General features: G+C 34.9%; 1 protein-coding gene across 1 annotated transcript in view; it reads left to right on the forward strand.

The window, feature by feature from the left end:
• Nucleotides 1-18,041, forward strand: part of LOC148939854 (uncharacterized) — a 450,089-nt gene that overhangs the window by 412,329 nt on the left and 19,719 nt on the right. The window contains exons 16-17 of the mRNA XM_089105986.1: nucleotides 13,950-14,087; nucleotides 15,255-15,417. Coding sequence (XP_088962112.1) covers nucleotides 13,950-14,087; nucleotides 15,255-15,417 — 301 coding nt within the window. The remainder of the gene's footprint in view (nucleotides 1-13,949; nucleotides 14,088-15,254; nucleotides 15,418-18,041) is intronic.

Consider the following 18,041-nt stretch of genomic DNA (forward strand, 5'->3'; position numbering starts at 1 on the left):
TGGGGATATCAGGGGACATTTTTAATTTTCCTTTTTCAACTGGAAACCAAATTTTATACCCTGGTCTAAATGAATTTGAGGGTAATTGTTTTAATTGGGTCAATAAATTAATATCCACTTTGGACATATTTAATAAGAAGGGAAGGGGGTCCACAATTTTATACATTGAACATATGGATCTTAAACTCAATAGATTGAAAGCAAATTTTATTATATTTACCTCTATTGGCAACAATCTTAGCATATCCTAATTTAATTTTCATATTCATATCTGAGACTGTGCGCTGGCGCAAGCTCGGAATAAATTTAAATTTACTTTTAAATAAATTAAACCTGTTTAAAATATGGGCTGTTCTTTTTTCAACATAGGGTTTACAAATTTACAAAAGAAAATATGTAGGCTTTTTAAATATAAATATAGGCTGTTTTTTGTTAACAACAATAAAATGTCAACAGCACAAGTTAAAATCACATTTATGATCTGAATTTTTTTTTAATGTAATGAAAAGGGGAGGGCTGGGTAGAAAAATAAAATGCCACCAAGATTTTTCGGCTACAGGGGTGGGGGGGGGGTTCAGGGTTTCAGATTTGACACGGGGTTGCAATGTTTTAAATATGCATTTTTAGCAACAGCTCATAAAACATTGAAAAATTATTCAACAATGAAAAATCTCGAAAGACTTGCACGTAATGATGGAGAAAATTTCCCTAAAATAAATTTAGAGGGAAAGTTTCCGGTGTCCTTGAGATAAATAACCATATTTGAAAAAGGAAATGAAAATCTCTGGTTGGGATGGTTGTTCTCTAGTATGACACAGAATTTGTAAATGGGGGAAAGAAACCAAATAAAAAAGGAGTTTTATATTCAGTTAGGACACCGTTGGTAGATAATGTTAAAATTGGGTTTGGATTGTCTATGAGCCTCCCAAAGATGTAAACTCCTACGGTCATTTTTCTCCGTTACGGCAATAAGTCGACTCTTATCTCAAGGCAAAAAATATGGGGAACGTCACTATTTTCCCTTTTTTCTTTCCCCATTTAGAACTAAAAGAACATTCACGGATAACATGAGATATTGCAAACTTCATGGGAATCAAAGGATAAAAATGCCGGCAGGAGACAAAGCTACTTTACAATTTAAAAACTTCCAAGATTCCCTGTTGCAGATTGATAAATTATCTCTGGACTGTGAAACAAGACTGCTGGAGGTATCAGACCCATCAAGGCCAAATATAGTCAAGGAACATAAACTCGTAGCGGTTTCCTATGCGCATGCCCGACGCGATTCCAACAATAAAATGCAATTGGAAGTTTTTTGCGACTATGGATGCGGAGGGTAGCATGGAGAAATTATTGGTGTGTTTAATAAAAACAGCAAATAAATCTATTTCATGATTGCGTCATAACAACTACCCAATGTCAGTATCAGATAAGAAGAAACGGGCACTAGAAAAGGGGACAGTTTGTTGGGTTTGTAGGGGTGCTCTTGCCGCAAAAGATGCTGTTCAGGATCAAAACCACCATATTGACCCCAATTCAACGGGGAAAAGTAACTTTCGGGGGTGGGCTCACAATTCATTTAATTTAAAAATTAAATAGCAGCTCTTTCTTCCGGTTTTTATACATAATTCTAACTATGATCTGAAGTATGTGCTACGAGCAATGGCACATCTTCAATGAAATGGAGTTGTGGATGATGCATGGATGATATACAGCTTTTCCTACAAAATCATTCCTAAATAAGTGGAAAAGTTGCTTCTTTTGGAATTTATGTGGAGATATGTTGAAGACGACGTTGAGTACACGAATAAAATTCGCTTTTTAGATTCCTTCAGTTTTTTCCCAATTCTTTGAACGAATTTATTCAAGTGCAGAAAAACGATGACGGCTGCAACGCTTTCCCCCTTCTCAAGCAACAATTTCCAAATGATTTATATAATTTGTTGACGGTCAAGGGCGTGTATCCTAATGATTATTAAAACTCCATGTCGAGATTCACCTAGGAAACTATTCCCTCAATCGAGTCGTTTTACGACAGTGTAGACGATCTTAGGTGTGCTCCTGATGAATACAGTTTGTACAAAAAAGTGTGGGCAGAGGGGGGTTCTAAAAATGGGTTTGACTACTGCAAGCTGTATTTTTCAAGTGATGTGCTTACTCTGTTGTACATTATGCGTAAAAATACGGACAAAATATATGAAGAATTTAATCGGGATATAGGGTATTATTTTTCATCTGCTCATCTGGTAATTGACCTCATCCTAAAGAATAGTGGGGAAAAAATCGGGCTCATTACTGACATTGATAAAGATCTGTTTATCGACAGGTCATTGAGGGGTGGATACCTTTTTTCATGGGGATCGTATCTTTGAAACTGATCCAACTGGAGAGAAGACGGGAACAAAATCGGATGTAGTGTTCCTTGATATGAATTCCCTCTACCCCTCGGCTATGTCTCATTATGCACAACCCTGCGATGACTATAAATGTCTCAATGACCCTCAAGCCTCCAATTTCCCCAAGATTGACAGTGTTGAGGACAGTGGGCCGGTTGGATGGTTTCTTGAAATTGATGGGGAGATTCCATGCATCAATAGACCTGTTTCTAGGGGCTCTTTGAGTCACCGCAACAGATGTTCGGTGGAGTGGAGGGATTGCATTTGACACCTTCAAAACAAAAACTTATTGCGGACTTCCTGCCGAAGAAAAATATTGTTTTACATCCTGTGGCTTTAAAATGGATGTGCAACAACGGTTTCAATGTCAGAAAGGTTCATAGAGCCCTCCAGTTCTGTCAAAAACCCTATATGAAAACGTTTGTTGACACTTTTGTCATGAAACGTTCTGAAGCGAAAACAAAAGTCGAAAAAGAAATCTATAAGCTCATTTTAAATTCGGCGTTTTGTAAAATGTGCGAAAGTGTTCGCAATAGGAATTGTTGTGACGTTGCGACCGATCCCGAACAGTGTGCTCGAATTATTGCCGATCCAAACTACACTTCCTTTACAATCATTGGCCCGGACATGATACTATTGAATAGAAAAAAAGAAACATTATCCTGAATAAAAAATTGCTGCAGTCAGTGCCATCTTGGAATTCTTTAAAAAGCTCATGTTAGAATTCTACTACAATGTGCCTAGTGAAAGGGACCAGTAGAGGTCCGCTATGGGGACACAGATCCTCTACTGTTAAAAGTAAAAACTCAAAACCTACTTGATGATTTGGCGCACGGTAAAATCATCAGTTCTCGGATGGACTACACCAACTGGAGTGGGGAGGTCTACCCAGAGCTAGTGAAACGTCAGGTGCCAAATCAACTTTTATTTTTAAAATCAGAAACGGGAAGTGAAATGATTCCCCGTGGTATGTTTGTAAGTCCGAAGGTGTACTTTATACTGACACGCGACGAGGAAATCTAAAAACCTTGCAAAGGAGTACCTAGGCACTATGTGGATAAGAGTTTTGACATGGACATTTATAGGGATTTTATTGTTGAAAATACAATTCCACGAGCGAAAATGGTGGCAATTCGCTCGTTAAACTTTAGGAACTTCACTGTAAATATAGGAAAAATTGCCATGAGTACTATTCCGACAAGGTCTATGTTTGTCAAGACGGTGTGAGTACCCTCCCCCTTGGGAACTACTTAACTTCCGACCGAGCCGAATTTGTTAGCCATAGGGAAAGTCTCGGTTTGAGTAAAGTCTAATAAAACAAATTTCCTATAACCTGGGGGGCCTCGTGGCCCTGGGGGGGCTTCGGCCGCCCGTTTGGCCGCCAGCGGGGGGCGCCGCCACCAACGGTATCTTTTTTTACTTATAGCAGATTTTTTTTACTTTTATAAATATACATGTTGTTGTTGTTGTTGTTGCATTAAAATTAAAAATGGTGTAAAAAAATGCGATATTATTTTAAGTGTATTTTTCATTAAGTGCTGTACTTTTTATAAATAAAAAAAGTATATTTATTAAACTGCTTTTTCTAGTGCATTTTTAAAATAAATGTTTGTGTTTTTTCCTATAAATAAATGAATAAATAAAAAAATCATAAGCGTATTTTTCTTGTTTAATGTGTTTTTTTTTTGTAATGTATTATATATAAAGTGCTGTTTTTATGTTAATAATAAAACAAATATGATTCTTTATTGATTTTTTTCTTCTTCTCATTATTCCTGAACGGAGTAGTAGTAGTAGTAGTGGTAGTAGTAGTAGTAGTAGTAGTAGTAGTAGTAGTAGTAGTAGTACTAGTAGTAGGGAAATTATTTAGTCATTAGACATCTATAGTCTACAGTTAGTTGTAGGTGAACTGTTGAAGGGAACATGTATCAATTTAAAACACCATTCAGATCGTTTCAGTGTGGTCCATCACTGTCAGGCAAAACGAAACTCTTAACTAAAATAATTAAAAATTGTGATAAAATGTTTGTGGAAAAGCCGAAAAAATCTACTATTGCTACAGTATTTGGACGGAGTCATACGATAAAATAAAAGTAATTGCTATGTCGGGATTGGTGTAGATGGAATTCATACAGAGACCTGATATTTTCGACATTATTGAATCAAATTCTTGGCTGATTATTGATGATTTAGCTGAATATATTAAACAATGGTCCCGGGAAATACTACAACTGTTCACTGTTCGCTCTCATCATGAACAGATTTCCGTTACTCTGGTTCTACACAATCTCTTTCATCAGAGCAAATGTGTGTGAACACTTGCATTGAATTGTACCTACTATGTCATCTACAGAGTTGTTCGTGATTATAGCTCGCTAATAACTCTCAATAAACAAATATACCCCGGCGCACCTAAATTTCTGCTCTAATCATAGAATCAGGCAACTAACAAACCCTACGGCTACATCCTATTGGATCTTCATCAAAATACACCCGAGGATCTGCGTGTAGTCATAGATATTTTTGACAATGAAATTACAGTATATTTCCCAGTGAACAGTATAAAGACCTATTAGTTGCCATCATGACACTGAAGAAACTAAATAAAAATAGACGTTTATTTTCCGTTTTAAGCACTTCGAAGCCCTCACTTAAGAAAGTCATATTCAATAGTGGTGACAACGATTTCATTAATCTATCACCTAAGTTTTGTTTATACTTGACTGAGGGCAATTTTCAATTGCCAGAAGTAGTTAAGTAACCGGTAAATCAACATCGTTCCATTGTACGTACATTGGCTTGTAAAAAGAAAGGAAAGACTTTTAAAAGGAAACGTCTTCTTCAGGCGGGCGGTAGCTTTTCACACTTTTACTGCCGATAATTTCAGGACTTGTAAACAGTTTTCTCTAGATGGCTAAACCCTATAAATTAACTCCAATAGAACTCGCTCTCTCACCCGTGGAACACTTTGAGAACAATCTGAGTAAATTCATTGACAACGAGAATATTGAGGATGATAAAAAATTGCTTTTACTTCAAGATGTACTTCGCCAAGTGAACAAACATAAGCCCTATCGTCCGAAAGCCAGTGTCATTGATCACAAAAAGACCCATCTCCTCAGGATTCTTCTGATATCACTGGTGGAACACAATTAAAGAAGGAGGAATTGGATTCATTTGTGTCGAGAATTTAAAATCTAATTGCCCACTCATATCGTGAACAAAGTAAACGACTCATAACATATCTCATGGAAATTGGTCAAGATCATATTCAAGTTGATAGCAATGTGACAAGGATTATAATTCAGGGCAAGAGCTAAAATCTACTTGATTTAATCTATGATATGGTTACAAATCGTAAAGGACTATTATCATTTGACAGTCATCTATACAACTTTCTAAATACATTAAACTTCCCCTAAAGTCTTATTAGCAATAGGCATATTCTAAAAAAATTAAATGAACATGCTCCCTCGTCAATATCATTAAAACATGAACAAGAAGAAGAAGAAGATTTTAAATCAATCTTTGAAAAATACTAGCACACCTAGTGGAAACACTGATTTGACAATGAGGAGGACCACACCACTGATAGCTAGACAAAAGCGAAGACGTATCAAGTCAATGTCACCGCCACAACCAACCACCAGTATACAAAAGGGTAGCGGACGTTACACTAAGTGTTTACGTTCAAAATGGTTGAAGTACTGAAACATGTTTATGAAAATATTGGTGAAGCGGGAAGTTTAAGTTCCCCCACCACTCTTTCCAAAATCACTGGTGTTCACTCTAAAAATGTACAAGACTACCTATAAAATGAATCAAGTTACACTCTGCATAGAAATCATAGGCTTCGTGCTAATCATTATCGAAAAACTAAAGCCTTTTTCCCATTGCATATAATGCAAGCAGATCTCTTAACTCTAGATGAGATTCAAAGACGTCACAATACACCTCACAAGTGCATTCTACTTGCAATCAGTGTTTTTAGTCGTTATGCATATGCCATTCCATTGCGGTCAAAGAGAGGTGTTGAAGTTGCTCAGGCTATAGAAAGTATTCCGGAACAGGATTCATATGAAAAATTCAAACGGATCTGGGTAGTGAATTTGTTAATCCCCATGTTGAAAAAGTACTAATGAAATATAATACACTGCTCTATCATAGTCATAGTCCTATAAAGGCTGCATTGGCCATTTCAAGATATTGTACATTGAAAAATACATCTGCTTTTATTCATGATTTAGATAAAATCATGTTGATTTATAATCAACGACCTCATCTATCATTGTCCAACTCAGCCCCAACGGAAATTCACAATTCTGATCATGATACAATTGATACTTTTCTTAAACAATATTCTAATGAAACGATTTTTAAGAAGAAAAAATTTAATGTTGGTGATACTGTTCGAATTAATAGAACAACTAATGTTTTTGAAAAGGCTAATTACTTGTGGTCCACAGAACTTTTTAAAGTGGCAAAAATCTTAGACACCAAACCCATAACTTATCGGCTGCGAGATACCAAAGCTGAATAGATTCTCGGCGGTTTTTAAGCCTATGAACTGCCAACATTTAAAAATAATAGTGGAATCTATCAAAAAGCGAATATATTAAAGACACGTACTTTTGAGGATAGGAAACCATTGCTAGCCTGGTGTCTAAGATACTACTCTAATGTCGGTTCTTTTGTCAGTGCTGAAGATATTGACAAAGCCCAATGATTACACCGAAACTTTCATGTCCAAAGTTTCTGATACTCTCCACAATGACTTGAATAAAACAAGTGATTTTTGGACTAAACTCTCCCCTGCCATCAAATTCGACGGTGCGGATGAAGCGGCTCTTGTCGACTGTATTCTCAAAAATACCTATGACATCCTGAGAAATGATCGTGTGTATGATATAAAAGCTATAACATTCGATTGGTCACTCTTTGTCGAGTATGAATGGTTTGAAGCACTTAAATCTTGTGAACATCCACATGTTAAATTGAAATATATTGAATATGATAACATGACAGATTATTGTCGTACAATGAAGAGAAAAATCGTATATCGTAGGAGTGTACATTCCATTTTAATTATTCAATGGAACACAATAGGATTTATATTAATTCATCTGTTGACACTGAAATGATTCATCTCAATGACAATCTGAGAGACATTCTTGGCTTTAAACAGGATATTATCAATGGGAAAAACGCTGGTACTGTTAACGGAATGGATCAAGTTATTTTTACTGATTATCCACCTGGTTTCATCTCGGACTCTTGCAGATTTCTCTATGCATCCTTTGTGAAAACATCGAGAGTCGGTAAATCAAATATCCCCCTCCTACGTTTTATTGAACGAAAAACATCTCATGAACTTGTTCATCACTATAATATACAGCATCTTCAGTATGTTCCTGTAAACACTTCGTATTTGGAACTCTATCAGTTAACACTAAGAAGTGAATTGGGTGACCCTCTAGCAATAAAAAAATGTTTAACCGTGATTACATGTCTTTTTCGACCTATCGTCGTTGACAGCACCACCTAAAATGAACAATAGAAGAATTCCATTTGTCTGTCCTGTATTATCAATTGCTATGTTGGTGCTCTGAGTCTACGTCAAATAGGTCATGGATTGGACTACTACAAGGGGCATACTACAATGTCTGGCTATGGTCTTGGTAGCTGATTTGCTAGGCTATTTCGTTCTGCACTACCCCTTGCAATAAAATATCGTGTACCTGCTGCATCAAATTTTGCTGCCTTAACACTACAGGACTGGGGGTCGGGTAAAAATTTCAACGAGAGTGTTAAGGAAAATATTAGATCTTCAGCAAGAGCCGTTGGTAAGCAATTAAAATCTAAGCAAAATGGGAAGGGATTGAAAAGAATGCGTGCGTGTTATTCACTGATCAGTCTCTACCCAGGCGGGAAGCGAAGGACATCAACAAGGACTTTGAGGAATAAAACGAAGAAGACCAATAAGAGGAAAAGAAAAAGATTGTTAGGTTAAAGAAGGATTTCTTCTCTTAAGATGACTTATCTCCCCAGAAAGGAATCACCTCCATCAATCAGTTCCTCATTGAATCTGTTCAATGCTGAAAATGTTGATGTCACTGGATTTCTTCTCTTAAGATGACTTATCTCCCCCAAAAGGAATCACCTCCATCAATCAGTTCCTCATTGAATCTGTTCAATGCTGAAAATGTTGATGTCACTGTCAAGTATGGCTACTATGAACAATTTCATCCCCAGCAACCCCTCTTGGAAAATATACACTTTCAGATATTTTCCAATGAAGACTATTTCATTGATCTGTCATCTACATTTATTGATTTAAATGTTGCTGTGAAGAAAAAGTCAGATAATACAACTCCAACTGCTGCCGATGGTCTATCCTACGAAAACTGTATTCTACACAACAAATTAATGTATTTATTAATGGAACATTGGTGAGCACTAGCAATAATTTATCCAACTATGCAAGCTACATACAATTTATGATGATGACACCAAAGGCGCATAATGAGTTGAGAGGACAGTCATTGGGCTATGAATATCGATCAGGTGTTGATACTTACGGTGAGTTGACTACTGCAGTGAGGCGGGAGTAACATTTAGTTGGAAAATTATATCATGAGATATTCAATATATCCCAATGGTTACCCCCCAAATGTCAAGATTGACATAAAGTTGCAACTAGCCCCTTCGAATTACATTTTGAGAAAAACACTTGCTGCAGCACCCGATGCAAATGTCATTATGACATCGGCAATTCTCCACGTCCGAAAAAAACAGGTTATGAGCTCTGTAGCATTGGCAGTGGAAAAGCTAAGAACCAATGGCAACAACATTAAACTTCTTCTCCCCCACACAATCACTAATCAACGTCACACTGCCACCGGCTCTCGTAGCTATACCGATTCATCATTTATCAATTATTTCATTATTTATCAATTCATTTATCATCATTTATCAATTCATCATTATCAATTATACCATTTGGTTGGAAAATTAAATCATGAGATATTCACTATATCCCAATGACTACCCCGCAATGTCAAAATTGTCATGAAGTTACAAATAGTTCCGTGTAATTCTATTTTGAGAAAAACACTTCCCGCAGCACTCGATACAAGTATCGTTATTACTTCGGCCATTCTCAACATTCGAAAACAACAGGTTCTGAGCTCTGTTGCATTGGCGTTGGAAAAGCTAAGAGCCAATGGCAACAACATTAAACTTCTTGTCCCCCGTACGATCACCAATCAACGTCACATTGCCACTAGCTCTCGTATTTATACCGATTCATCATTTATCAATAGAGAAATCCCATCAAAACTCGCTTTGGCCCTTGTGAAGAGTGGGATTGCCGTTGGATCCTGGACTGCATCACCCCATGATTTTAATTTTTTTGGTCTCTCCAACTTTGAGTGTAAAGTGGATGGAATTACACTGTACACACTTTCATTTGATAGATACTTCTACACAATTCTGTGCGTGTTGACCATGCGATTCCCGAATTATGATTCTCAACTATATGAAAATGTAATAACAGGTTAGATGTTGTTAAAATATCATGGTTCTATCGTTTTGAATCTGTCTGGCTCCCAGGATATGAGTATAATACGAACGGGGAATGTATGCGTGGAGTGCACATTTGCCTATACTTTGACTGAGAGTATCACGCTAATATCATTGAGTCAATTTAAAACCTATTGGGAAATCACACCCGACGGCAGTTTTCTACTAGACCAAGCACCATGAACACAAACCAAATAATCATTGTATTTAGTATAGATCCATACATGTCCCAGTGCAAGTCCTATTGCATACCATCAGACTTCATTGAAAAAATTTATTGAAATTGAAAAAGAGTTAACAATACCCTAATCATTATTAATAGCAGTCCATTGACTTTGAAGACAGTCCATTGGCTATGCATCTTTCAGACAGCGAAAAATATTGAATTTTTTTTCCTCTTGGCCTATTATATAAATCCTACACCCCGCACATCAGCAACTTCATTGACAGCAGTGGGAAAACTATTATTCAAAATCAAAGGAGAGTGCAGAATTGAACGACTATGACATGCGGCTATCATGCAATGCTCTTTTTCATGTTCAGCTGTCGTGGCTATACCTACAAACAGTTTTTCGACATCTACGTTGGATTTCCTTGGATTGAATGACTTTCTAGTGGAAGATATACTTACAAACTTGTTTAATATTGATTTTAGTGACCTACGAATAAAATGTTCTAAAAATGTATGTGAAATTGTTTATTAATAAAAATAATGTATATACATGATAAAAAACGACTTTTCTACTCTTTAGATTTAATATTATAATAGGTATAGGTATTTATCGAGAACAACTAATTCAGGTAGATTATCTGAATTCACAGTATACTGATCCTGATGTGCTGCAATGTCAGAGTCACATTTTCTACCATAGAGTTTAACTTCACTCTTGCCATATCTCTTTGTATAGTAAATGATACTATTCTCAATGATTTTATAGAATTCACACTTTTCAATTTGCTTATTTGAAGCAATGTCACAAACAATGTCCTCAAGTGGCGAATCACATTCCGTCACAGCCAAATAAAAATCAGTGGGCTTATAATCATAGTAGCCATTGTATTCACAACGATGACGTAGAAACCAAATTCTTTTGTTACTCCAACAGTTGAATTGCTGACCTGGCTCCTCCTCCCAGAAAAATCTAAAGCCACGACGATACCAATCTCTTAGCAATAAACTAAAACTACGCTTAGGATTCTTTTCAATCATACCAGGATATGTTTTCTCCCACTGATTCCATTTATCATAGTGCCAATTCGAGCATAGGTGCCTTCTAGGATGAGAGTCACACACCCATTCAGGACAGGAATTACAACCTTTAATTTGTACAGCATATCCTCTATGCAATTTACACGGGTTGCATAATCGACACTTCTCATCATACTCATCAATCATTGTACAATTCTCACATGATGACCAGCTGCCCAGTGTGTACATGCATAGTGGACATGTATGGAACATTTTTTCATGTGTTGACACTCTCAGCGCCAAAATAAAACTGAGCTACTATCAACAAATTGAGTGGGATAAAGAGAGAGAGGAGTAAATAATTCTTGAACACCATCTTTCTCATGAAAAAAGTTCTAAATTTCTAAGCTAGTGTTTAAAAGCATATTCACAATATCATATTGCTGTGTCGTGACTAATGTGTCAATAAATTGTGTAAATGCCTTTGGACCACAACGTAAAAGCTTCATGCAATAGTCTAATGACGGAGAATCAGTTTTCATTATATCGACAAGCATTCCCCGAGAAAATATCTTCCTTTGAATAGATAACTCGAGAAAATCATCATCTAGAATCATACGTTTTTCGATAAACACAAGATTCCCCATGATTTGCTCCTTCTCAGAACTTTCCATTTTTTACACTCTCACAGTCAACTTTAGGCTAACCATGATTCTTTTTTCTACTCTAAAAAATATACGCTAGCCTACTATAGAAAGAAAATATCTTTGATTTAGAAACAATTTTATTGACTATAATTACATCAATGTTAATCACTGATTCAATTTATTTTCATCAATATATTTCACTAGTGCATCTAAAGCTGCCTGAAGTCTATTTATATGCACAATATTCAATTTCGCAGCAAAATATAATTTCTCTTCAAATTTAATTTGCTCAATGATATCACATATCTACGATACATATCATCCCATTCAAGGCTTAGTCTACACCCTCGTGTTATTTCCACAGCCACGGTTGGTACCCTTGTATCATTGCTGCTACCTGCTCCACCATCAATCTCCAATAGTGTAAATATTCCACTCATTTTCTCTACTACTCCAATAGTGTAAATGTTCCACTCATTTTCTTTACTAATATCGTCTCAAATAAACTATTCTCTCTTAATTCAATTCTCTTTATATGAACTGCAATGAAAATCACTCCTTATATTTGAATCCAATTACTAGTCAAGTTATCGTATATGGAGTATCGTTAGTAGAAACATCTCTGATTGGCTAAAAAAAAATGGGTGTTGCCTCATAAACTAGTCTGGTTGCATTACACGATCTCGTCCCTAGTTCCAAATATAACGTGTTTGATCACTTTGCTTGGAAAGGCGCCAAGGAACATAAAGTAAGCAAATAGCACGGTAAGGAACATAAAGTAAGCGAATCCATAAGTAAATCTCTACTAATATATCTATGGTATCTACGTAATACGATTTATCTATGGTATTATACCTAAGGTAACTTGAACACAACGATGTATATACGGTAATTAGCGAAAATGGTGTGCAATGAAATTCAGATTTTCCTTTTTTAGAAATGAGAGTCAGATCTTCTATGCAGAAAGAGGAAAGTACCTTTTAAAAGTAACTAGTTGTCTTTTGGAAGGAACAGACGGCTAATGTTTGAGTTTTATGCACTTAAAGCGTTGTTAAATTATTTCATTTAGTTTTACTGATTTGTTATTACGGTTTAATATGGCAACACTGACAAAAAGGTGGCACAGCTCTAAAAGTTTCATAGTTTTCAAGCCACTAAAGGCCAAACTTTAATAAATCGCAATTTCCATATATGAAAACGCAGACTTAAGATGCGTCCAGGGCGCAGCATTTTTTGTTTTGATGTCTCTTGGTACTTTACATGTTTTATATAATAAAATTAAATAGCCTTCCCCCACTTCTTAAGAAAAATCTTTGCCTTTTCTTAACTCCAACCAGATAGCAAAAAAAAACTTTCAGCAGCCTATCTTACTGAAGTGAACTATAGGCGAGTAAAATATCATAGTTGTATTTTGGACTTGGAATAATGACTTAATTTGCATATTGAGTTTCTAACATCATATTTTATTACATGAAACTGGTTACAGATTGAAATTGTAAATATTTTTCTGCTTTGGCGTTATAGTATCATATAGATGAATTTGAAGAGAAAAGAAATTTAATATGTGAGTTTTCTTTTCCTATTTATTTATATTTTTTCTTTTGTTTGTTTAGTATGTTTTTTATGTTGATGTAAGAAATTTTTTTTTGTTTTTCCGTTGAGAGAGGCTCCCGGATGTGGGGCCGAAATATTCGGAGACTTTTTGTTTAATTAAGTGTTTTGTATTCACTGCTTTATAGAAATTAAAACCCGTTTTTCTTGTTTAATTTTTTGTACACGTTTTTTATCCTAAAATTGGGATTTTTCTTGCAATTCCTATATCAAGTTTTTGGTGCAATTTAACGAAGATAGCGCAAAGGGTTAATCAAAATAAAGCGAAAAGGCAGAAGAGCAAAGGAGGAGATAAGAGAGGCGAGGAGGATTTCTGCTGTTTAAATCAATTATAGAATTGAGATAGAGGAAGTAGAACTTCAGATACCTCTGAGTTTAGTCAAAACTTGCTCAATATTAGAGCCAGGAGGTGTTTCCTTTATTGGAAGTGTGTTTCTTTGGGAGACAATTGACCCAGGAAATCCTTGTTGGCTGCTCTTCTATAACTTAAAAGTGAAGGAAATGTCTGATTTTATCTAATTTTAGGTTTTCTACAAGAAAACAGATCTATGTCTGACACACTTCTGTTCCCTGGCTATTCATATTATTACCGTTCTTGTTCTTGGCTGGCTCAAATGGAGGAGGGGGAACAGCGTATTACTAGTATTTCGACTTCTCACGCAGGTTAGTAATAAAATTATTTATTCAACTTAGTGTTTAACTTGGTAGTACCGAAATGCGAGGGTTCCAGTCCAGAATATTAACACCCAATTATGTTCGAGGGTTCCAATTAATTAGCATAGGTGAAAAAACTTAAGATAAATGTCTATGATAACAGTTTATTTTATATGGCCTAAGTACATGTTAAGGAATGAATGCGCCACTATAACCTCTGAAAATGGGAAGCTTATTATATATTTTTTTTCGAATTTTAAATCAATTGGTTATCTCAAAATGTTTAATCGATTGCTTGCAGGCCCTCTTTTGGGTAAGATTGTCTGTTTTGTGCTGCGAAACGTCTAATAAATTTATTTCATAGGGAACAACGTTTTTTCTACTGAAAAGGACACTAGAACTTTTACTTTCCGTCTCAAATGAGCCTAATCACCCGATTTTTGACGGCCAGTGGCTCGATACCATTAACCCTGAAAAAAATACAAAACCAAAAACAATCAAACGAATATGCATTCGGGATCGTTCTTCTGGGAAAAAATGCCAAATTTGCATTTTCGTAGATAGGGGACTAGCTCTACAGCAGAGTTGGGTGACTTACTAAATTGGATGCTGTGATTCTTATATACGTTTCTCACCCCTTTATATGAGTTTCACCCCCTTTTCGAAAATTATGCAAATCTTCTCAGGTTTGTAGCTATAATAGGCAACTTTAAGTTAAATTGATTTACAAATTTCGAATCACTACAAAATAGCGATTCCTTTTATGTACAAGTGAATATTCTTGCCAAAACTCTTTTTTTAGAGCTTAGATTACTATTATCCAAATTCAAGGCCGTACCCAGGGGTTGGGGGGTTTTAACCCCCCCCCCCCCCAAAATGTTTGTCTGACTCGTAAAAACTTAACAAAAATGGATATAAACAAATTTTGTATGCGTTTTTTAAGTTTTTTTTGTTTAAACCCCCACCCTCCGAATTTTTTTTTTTTTAGTAAAACCCCCTTCGAAAAAAAAAATCCTGGGTACGGCCTTGTCCCAAGTTACTCCTTACTTAAAGTTCGTTGCCAAGAATTGTCTGAAGTCGTGAGAATCGCTGATTATTCTAAAACTAAACTACCCATCTACAAATATTAAAGATAGGTTTTGAGAAAGTGGCTGTTTAACCAATATTTATTTTTAGGACCTTGTTCTGATTGGAACGCAACATTCAGTTTAATTGATTCAATTGCTGGTGATTCCTCGACTGAAGATTCTGGTATTGAACGGGTTTTAAAAATTGTTTGTCCTGATCAGCCTCAGAATATGTTTGTCACTCCACCTATGGTTCCGAAAATACAAATAAGGTATTTGGGTGCTGATGCGTTTTATCGTCGCTTATATATATATATATATATATATATATATATATATATATATATATATATATATATATATATATATATATATATATATATATATATATATATATATATATATATATATATATATATATATATATATATATATATATATATATATATATATATATATATATATATATATATATAATATATATATATATATATATATATATATATATATATATATATATATATATATATATATATATATATATATATATATATATATATATATATATATATATATATATATATATATATATATATATATATATATATATATATTGTGCAAGGAAACCAGTCACGAAAAACCCGCCAGACGGGTTAATGCAATAGACTGCTATAGTGTAATGCAATGCAAAGCGTGGTTTTCATTGCTTTTACGATATTTAAACTGTTGTTTTCGGGGTATAGGGGGGAGGGGAGGTACCTAGGTTAGGTTACGTATTTAATATATGCTTTGCTTCATCCTATTAGTGGCTTTCCATTGCTAGCGTGAAATTTGTCTTTTTGCATTGCATGTTTAGCATAATTTTTTTACCTACCCCAAAAACAGGCTGAATATGTGAAAATTACAGAAGACAATCAGGAAATGCAAAAAGTCTGGCTAGGTGGTCCTGAATATAGAAATTGGGGAATTATAATTCCAGCAAATTTTCTGACCCAAGGGGAGATTGGAGGAATCAAGAATTATTTTGGTTTGATTAACCTAGGACAGTTGAGGTGACCGACTTAACACCCAGGGAAGAACAATGTTCCTTTTAACCAAAGCAAAGGTAACTCACTCTTTTTTCAATATGAGCGAATAACATAAAAACAGTTTTAACACATTTATATTGTTTGAAAATGTTTTTAAAATGATAATTAAAGCGGGTGGATTCCTGTCACTATAACCAGTTTTCAGTAAAATACGATGGAATAGACTGGGGAACTAAGATGGGAAACATCTATGCTTTTGAAAATTCTACTTACAGGACAGCTTCTTTTTAAACCTTAATCTTCTCCCTTCATTATAAGCGATTAAAATGTTTATCCCCAGATTACACCTTAATCATGCATATGCGCATAAATTATTTATTTATAATTATAAATTATATATATATATATTTTTTCCCAAAATACAACACGAGTACCAGTAGAGGTACAACAGATTTTTTGTGTAGGTATATGTTGCACCATAACTTGGTGGGTAAATGCTTTATAGTGGAAAAGAAGCAGGCTGTTGAACAAGGAGATGCATCTCAGGTTAAAATTAAATAAATTAATCTCAGGTTAAAATCTCGGGTTAAAATTAACGGTCCGATAATAAAATTATTACTATCTGTCATCTAAGCACAGCAGTATCATGCCTTTAATTGATCCAAATAAGTTTCATTGATAATATAACTTTGTATGTATTTCATTATGAATAAATTTAGTTCTCTTATAATATTATTTTTTGTGTACAAAAAAAATCTCTCATTATTTTTATTAAACTACAATCTTTTTTGGTACTTTTCAAGATACCAGTAATCACGCGAGAATTCTATTCAATACCAGATATCATTGCCCGGTGAGACACTGTAAAACAAAGGGCTTCTCAATCCGGGAACTATATTTAAACTTTTTTTTTTTGGGGGGGGGGGGTTAAAACTTAATTTTATTAATAAAAGATACCTAGGTTGGGCTAGGTTACGTATTTAATGTATGCTATGCTTTACCCCCACCCTCCTAATGTGCAAATATATAGCCCAAGTTTGTTTCTGAACTATTATATTTTCATCCTATTTTGTTTTGTTTCATTAGCATTAACGAAACTTCACTTATCGCGTGACTTCTGGTATCTTGATAAGTACCTTTTTTTTATCAAGACATGTATTCAGCATTACAAAATTTATAAAAATGGCTCTACCTTTGGCAAAACCTTGAAAAACACTGCTCTACGATGTACATAAAAAAACAAGTTTTTTCTCAAGAGCGAATTAGAACTTAAAAAGACTAGAAAGTATTGTAAAGAGTGACATTAGGACATAAAAAAAAATTTGAAATATTACAGATGTGGGTTTCTTGAGATAAGTGGGATTGAACCTGCCGACCTTTAGACAGGAAGCGCAGCTCTATCCAACACGTTATCCCAAGGTATTTAGTTTAATAATTCTAATTAATAACTAATTTACTATAACAGTAGAATTTCAATGGCTGGAATTTTAATAGGCCTAGTAGAATTTTAATGTACAGCCGCTTTTTAGTGCAGCCGATAGCAGATGTGAGGACTTATTGAAATATTTATTTTTGTAGCTGACAACCTAATATAGTTAGGATGAAAGTGAATACACACTTTGACGCATTTTTATCCTCTTTCGTAAGTCAATAGTAGCTTCTGGAGGATATTAAAATTTGAGCCCCTAACTGGTCGCTCTGTAAAAGGTTGCAATTAATGTCTATAATTTTGGTCTTATGCATTCTGACTTTGAGTAGAAAATGAAGAAAATAGCAAGTGTGGTAAGTTGCATTTATGGTGTTTAAGTGATGTTGTGGCAAATATCGGGTTTGGTACTACCCAATTTACAGTATACCCTGTCCCAGGG

Source organism: Artemia sp. Qi Xiang Cuo, chromosome 20 (assembly GCF_049724085.1).
Source record: "Artemia sp. Qi Xiang Cuo chromosome 20, ASM4972408v1, whole genome shotgun sequence".
In the NCBI taxonomy this organism is placed as follows: Eukaryota; Metazoa; Arthropoda; class Branchiopoda; order Anostraca; family Artemiidae; genus Artemia; species Artemia sp. Qi Xiang Cuo.